This window comes from Cucumis melo, chromosome 8, assembly GCF_025177605.1.
Source record: "Cucumis melo cultivar AY chromosome 8, USDA_Cmelo_AY_1.0, whole genome shotgun sequence".
Lineage (NCBI taxonomy): Eukaryota > Viridiplantae > Streptophyta > Magnoliopsida > Cucurbitales > Cucurbitaceae > Cucumis > Cucumis melo.
The window spans coordinates 25,991,026-25,997,895 of record NC_066864.1 but is presented as its reverse complement, the minus strand read 5'-3'; the positions used below and the strand labels follow the sequence as shown (position 1 = coordinate 25,997,895).

At 32.2% G+C, this 6,870-nt stretch overlaps 1 protein-coding gene across 1 annotated transcript; it reads left to right on the top strand.

The window, feature by feature from the left end:
• The first annotated feature begins 619 nt into the window (after positions 1-619).
• On the top strand, positions 620-4,362 carry LOC103501481 (histone acetyltransferase TAP1). Its single transcript, XM_008465064.3, has 8 exons — positions 620-952; positions 1,132-1,220; positions 1,764-1,824; positions 2,619-2,802; positions 3,063-3,162; positions 3,256-3,356; positions 3,704-3,797; positions 4,112-4,362. The coding sequence occupies exons 1-8, from the start codon at positions 918-920 to the stop codon at positions 4,189-4,191; spliced, it is 744 nt and encodes a 247-aa protein (XP_008463286.1). The 5' UTR covers positions 620-917; the 3' UTR covers positions 4,192-4,362.
• The last annotated feature ends 2,508 nt before the right edge of the window (positions 4,363-6,870 follow it).

Genomic DNA, 6,870 nt, shown 5'->3' with positions numbered 1-6,870 from the left:
ATTTAATAAAGTCCATTCTAAATTTCATTAAGAAAATCATAATTTATAAATTACCAATATTTACATAAAGTAATCGCACATCGGCTTATTTTAGAGAGTCAAAATGAAAAAAAAAAATGTATACTTTTTCAAAACAATGTTAGTTAACCTTTTGCCAATGTGATGGATGAGTCAAGATACGAATTTGCCTTGATTTCTTACTTCCTCCTTCCTTCCTTCTTCTCCCGTGCAACCGCAACTTCTCCCATATACCAACTCCACTTGAACTCTTTTTCTTTCTCTTTCCTTCTTTTTTAGTAAACCAACTTTCACAATAACAAAACTCCTATTCCTTATTTCCTCCCCCTTCGCAAGCATGACCAACTTTGGCAAAATTGTCTAAACATATGTTTTTCGATGTTTTCATGATTTCACTCAAAATTGACATAAAAAATGATCATCTGAAAAAATCAACCATATTACATTCTTAATCCGATTTTTAAATTATTGGTGCAAAATTTCTTATTTATATTAATATAAATAGTATCATCTTTATCAACATAAGCTCCACTCAACTGTATCTTTATATTCCGAGCACAAAAGAGTTGGGTTGTCCTTACAAACACCTTTTCAAAAAAAAACAAATATATATATATATATTGTCATCCTTGACTTGACGATTAAAGGTTGGATTTCTTTATGATCATGCACTTAAGTCATTATACCATCGACCTTATTGAGTGGTATTTCAACCATTGGTTAGCGGCTGGCTGAAGAAGATGGGCCAGGACTATACTATGGGGAACTGAATCTTCATCTTCAATTACAACAAATCGTCTCTGCTCCGGCCATTTCTCCCTAGCTCCGATTCCTATTCCAGTTCTCAAAAGTATTCTCCCCACCGGCCTTAATCCCGCTCCACTCATCCTCATCCAGCGATGATGTCTCACAAACTCTTCGCCGCCTCTTCTCCGTTAGTACTTTTCACCTTCCATTCTTAAATCTTATCCACCTTAGTTTCTTCTATTTTCTTTTATCTGATTTTCAGTTGAGTTCTTTTTTCGAATTTGATTGTGTAACTGTGTTCGTTGCTTAATTTCTTCGTCTAGTTGTTGTATGATTCGTTTGGCTGTTTTGTTTAAAATGTTGCAGATGCCAAGTTGTTTTGTTGGATTGTAACTCTAATGGGTCGAAGTCGTTGTTGGTTTCTCGGAATCTGATGAATTACGGGCTCACTAGAGGTATTATCCCGGGATTAACCCTTTCTTTAGGTGCTGTTTAGGTTGGAGCATGGTAGTAAGTTGGAAATGGTTCAACTCTGAAATACCCTTTTATCAGTTTTGGTTATTGTCCGTTTCTCTTGTGTCTTTAGTGGTTGAATGAATCTGTATTGTTCCTAACCTAGGTCAAATTTGGATTTTGATGCACTTTTTCATTCAATTGAAGTCTCTCTATTAAAACTTGTCGCTCTTTTTTGTTCTTCCTTTGGGATATTGTGGATATAAAAGGAAATTTTGAAGTATTGGTTTCAGATTTACGTTTCTTGCGAACCCATTGTGTCTGTATCCATTACATACTAACGGTGGAAGTAAGAAATGATTAAAATCACTTTGAAATATGTTTTTAGTCCTTCAAAGTTAAGATTAATTTAATGTTTGATTTCACTCTTTTATATGTATTTTCATACCATTAAAATTGATTTTTAATGACAAAAGTGATCTTAAATATTTAGAAATCACTTCCAAAAATGCCCTAATTTTTCATCTTTGCTAATCATTTTGCAGTAAGCAAAAGGCTGAAGGTATGTCGACTCAGGGCTGGCTTCTGGGACTCCATCAAATCCGGGTAATTGGAGATATGGCTATTGTGGTGTCCCTTTTGCACACACTGGAATTTTATTGTAAGCATGCTTTGACAGATTTCTTGGTAACACCATTTTTAATGCTCTTTTAGTATGTTAGACATAGGGTTTAGAATTTCTTTAGTTTTGTTGTTATATAAACTGGGATGGGGACCCCTTGGTGTTGTTTTATTGACCACTTGTAATTATCGAGGTTAGATAATCCTTTTTTTTTTATGATGAGAAATTTCAAGACTCCACATGCACAAATATGCTACTTTTTATTAATCAATACCGGCATTTTTTTGGAGGGGAATAAAAAACAAAAAGGGTTTGTATGCATATGCATACCACCTATGTTGATTAATATGTATTTTATATGCTGATCAACCAATGAAAATATAATCTTAAAACAGTTCCTTTATAGGGAACTTCTGAGAAGGACCCTATCAGAAGTTCCCTATCAGAGGACGCTTGTTATGCAAACAAGAACAATGAAAACTTCAATAAGAAAACAAGTAAGCAGTGGAGAAATTACAACCCTGAAGGGATCATCCTAGAAAGTCTTTCACGTGCAGTGGACTTGAAAAAATTGTATAACAATGACTCGATTAGCAAGTTTATTAACCTTTAAACAAATAAAAAATTAAAATATTTGAGTATGATTATGGGTCTTTCTCTTTTCTAAACTTTAGTTTCATTGAAATCTCTTGGTGTTTATCTTTCACGTCCTACTGAGTCACTGACAAGTGTAACCTACCTGTTCTATTTAAAATGGAGTTTCTGCTTCTTATTGCAGGTTCTTGAATAATAATAATACCCAAGTGGTTGAACCTCCTTCCACGCTTCAGGAAGAGGAAGAACCCTTGCCTGAAGAGTTTGTTCTAACTGAGACAACATTACCAGATGGAAATATTGAACAAATAATATTCACTTCAGGTGGAGATGTCGACATATATGATCTTCAAGCCCTTTGTGATAAGGTCAGTCATCAGATGTAGCAACCGAATAAGAAACATTATTTTCGATGACCACACTTCTCTTATGTGCCGAGGATCTGGATTTTATTACTATTATTATTTTATTATTGTTTTCATTTAGCTAAATTTGAAGTTCTATATGTAAAACAATGTGTGTGCTACTTCATTTCATCCATCCTCTTAGGCCTGATGTTATTGCGATTTTGTGATGCACATTAGTACGAAGGGCAATCTATGAGTAAATGATATCTTTTTGTTGACAGGTAGGTTGGCCACGTAGACCACTGCCAAAGTTAGCTGCAGCCCTTAGAAACAGTTATATGGTAGCTGCACTGCATTCAACACTTAAATCCCCTGTTTCAGGTATTTTGTTGTGATTTTTCATTCCTTTTCATTACTTCTGCGTCTGAAAATATTTATGAACATCTTATTGTATTTTGAGAAGTTATTTGACAGAGGAGAATACACAAAAGAAGTTAATTGGTATGGCTCGTGCAACATCAGATCATGCGTTCAACGCCACAATTTGGGATGTTCTTGTGGATCCTTCTTATCAGGTTATCGTTTTCCACACTGAAGTCTGACAAATTACATGCATTTTTTTGGGGATTGGTAATTAGTTAGCCTTGTGTCCCTATGATGATAAAAATCAAGTGGCCTCGAAAACAGGAGTTTGGGTATTATATATTATATACTTAGGAGAAACTGAGTATTGACATCAAAAGGTTTGGGGCAGAAGTCTACTCTCCTGGTTGTACTAATCGGATAATTGGAGGCATAAATTGGATCCAAAACCCATTCTATTTGGACTACCTTGTAATATTAGAACCTGAATTGATGTTATCTCTTATGCTGTACATATGCTAAAGACACTAATACCAGTGATGATGCTTTTGTGGTTCAGGGTCAAGGCCTTGGCAGGGCCCTAATTGAAAAGCTTATAAGGGCACTTTTGCAAAGGGATATTGGCAACATAACACTCTTTGCAGATAGTCAAGGTATAGTACTCTCTCTTAAGTGCTTCCGCAGAAAACCAACCAATATTGCATAGATTTCTTTAATATTCTTAGAATATTGCCTGGGCGAGGGTATCCATACTCGTACCTCTGACTAGCTATGTTCATGTTGGCTACTATCATAGATCTGTTGCACCATATCAAATGTTTTTTTGATGGGTTTCGGGCAAATACTTTTCACCCACCGCGATGTCGCAATTTTAGGACTGAATTTAATGACTCCAGTTTTACCTTATTCAACAATTTAGATTGGATTTAGATTCAGCTAAAAGTTTGAAACTATGCGCTTGTTTCAGTGGTAGAGTTTTACCGGAATCTAGGTTTCGAACCTGACCCTGAAGGAATTAAAGGCATGTTCTGGTACCCAAGACATTAGAATCTTTGCTTGGACAAAGGTCATATTTCTTTCTCCATATGTTTTGTTGTATAACGTAGGATCTTGGATTGGAAATAGAAGACAAATGAGTTTTATTTATATGATTATCATGGAAGTCTGTATATACACTTCATATTATTTATGAATAATATCCTATTTATTGACTGCCAACTTCTTTTAATGTTCAATATGGCCACCTCTCCCTTCATATTACTATTTTCCTTAGGCAAATGTATACAGTTTTTAGATATTGTGTTGTTGACACAATCCCTTCCCTATCTTTCTCCATATGTTCCATTCATTCCATGACATGATTATTTAGCTCATATATAGTGTTTATATGATCCAACATTCAGAAGTTTGAGTCAAGGATTTGTTGATTCTGCCGACTAAAAACTCGGATTTACGAAGTTGGTTTCTGTTTTTTCCTTTTGTATTTGTTGAGTTTTGTAATTGTGTCGTTCAAGCTACTGTACTTAAAAGTTTAAAGATGGTAGGACAGGATAAATGACGGAGAAGCGTAGGAGGATGGAGAAGGTGGAGGAGTAGTAGTTCGTTAACTTCAGTTGTGTTTTCGAAAATAGCATTAGACTAATGAGGCGCCATCTGTTAGTGTTCTATATGGTACCCCTCCCTCAAAAAGATTATTTATCTTCCTAATTTAGGTTAATATGGCAGGAATAGTAGGGATGAAAATCGTTCAGTTTCGGGTTCTAGGAAGAACTAAACTAAATCGATTGGTTTTATAAAGGATGGATCCAAATTGATGTTCAAAAGCAATAGATTGATTTTTATTTGGTTTCATTTTCCTTTCATTTTTTTTTAAAAATTATTCCTGCTTTTGTTTTGAATCAGTCAGACTATTTTCAAATTAAAAACAGGCCAAATTATTTTCTTTGTTTTTCTTTCCTTGTAAGTTTTAACCTTTTTTTTTAAACAAATATATATTTGGTATATCAATATATCAATATTTACCAATTCAAATGGTGAATCAATTTGGTTTTTTGACTTTTTGTTACCCTCCTAATGGGTAGTTTTATTAGAATGGACAAAATATTTACGTACAATAGCAAAAATGTATGCTGTATCAATTTTGTACTTAACGATAATTTGTTATCGTGTTTGAAAAGACTATGCTTTTAAGTTTATATTTAATTTGTAAGTTTAGGTCGGGTTATAAAAGTTTTAGGGTCAAAGGTTGGTTATATAGCTATTCGACTTAATTTTTTGATTAATTTCTTTTTCTAGCTTAATATATTGTTAAATATATAACTACTTTAACTTAAAAGTTTAACCTATAAAAGATATGACATGTGATTAACTTTACATGTGGATTGATGATGTTACCTTTGATAGTAATTTAGGAGGATTTTTTAAATAATAATTGAGGAGATATTCTTCTTAAAAGAAAACTTCATGATCATTTTCTTTTGCAATTCAAACAAAATCCATAAATTCTATATTTGGATTTATTAAAACGGTGAGTCAAAATATATATGTCATTCTTTGAATTTACCAAATTTCCAAATATTGTCATTATTCATTCAAAAACTTATTTTTCGTTGATTTTCAAAAATTAAATTCTAATTTAAATAATTTTTTAAAATAATTTCGAAAACGAAAAATGTCACATACTATTGTAAAAAGTATGGAATAGAACTTAATCTAGATTCTCCATCGAAAATGCACTTATTTGTTTGAAATAATCAATTGAAGTTTGTCAATGGGACCCTATTTTCTGCCGCTTTCCCATTTGTTGTGAAGGATAACAATAATCACTAAATGATTATGAAATTAGGGTAAAGTGAATATATACAAGACTTTTTAACCACTCTCTTCATTATTAATTATTCATATAATATAAAGTAAAAAGTAAAAAGGAATGTTCAAAATTTTCCTCCCACGCGCCCTCTTCTTCGCCAAATCCTCTCCACCATTGACCTACTTTCAACATTTGGTTACCTCTGGTTGTAGCTAAAATTGATTCTAGGAGTTAGATTAATGCATAATTTAGACCCTTTCACTTGTTTTTTAACCTGTGATCAACAATAAAATCTTATTTGGTAATATTTTTGTTTGTGGAAAATTAGCATATTTTCTCTTTAATTTCTTACAAATGATTTGCATCTTGGATATTTGGCTAAATTCAGAAACTAAAAAACCAATTTTAAAAACTACTTTTCTTTTTAGTTTTTCAAATTTTGCTTGGTTTTTAAAGCTCTAGTAAAATGTAAATAAACTTATCATTTGAATTTGGTTGCGTTGGAGGAGTTCAAATTGTTTGTTATTATTCAACTTATCATTTCAAGAAAGAATAAAGAATATATTGAATTAAGATTTAGTGCTCGTATTTTTAATGTATTCAAGAAAGTTAACTTTCAAAAGATAAAAGTTTTAATTTATGAACTAAAGTGCTCAATTATATTGTATATATGTTATTAACTAAGAAGTATATGGTTTTAAATCTCTCCCTACAAAAATATTTTATTCATAAGAATTGTGAGAACGAGTAATCTAAAAATAAAATAAATATATATATATATTTGAATAATGGTAATGAATTAAAACAAGTTGATAATCCAATTGGGTGTGTTATCGAAGACTAATTAATTATATGATGATCAAAATTTATATTAATCTAATCAATGGTTTAGCTAAAATTAATACAGATGTAGTGAG

Coding starts and splice junctions, on each gene's coding strand:
- LOC103501481 (XM_008465064.3), top strand. CDS start 918: ATGATGTCTCACAAACTCTTCGCCGCCTCTTCTCC. Junction 3,163..3,255: donor ACTTAAATCCCCTGTTTCAG/GTATTTTGTTGT, acceptor GTTATTTGACAG/AGGAGAATACACAAAAGAAG. Junction 3,357..3,703: donor TTGTGGATCCTTCTTATCAG/GTTATCGTTTTC, acceptor TTTGTGGTTCAG/GGTCAAGGCCTTGGCAGGGC.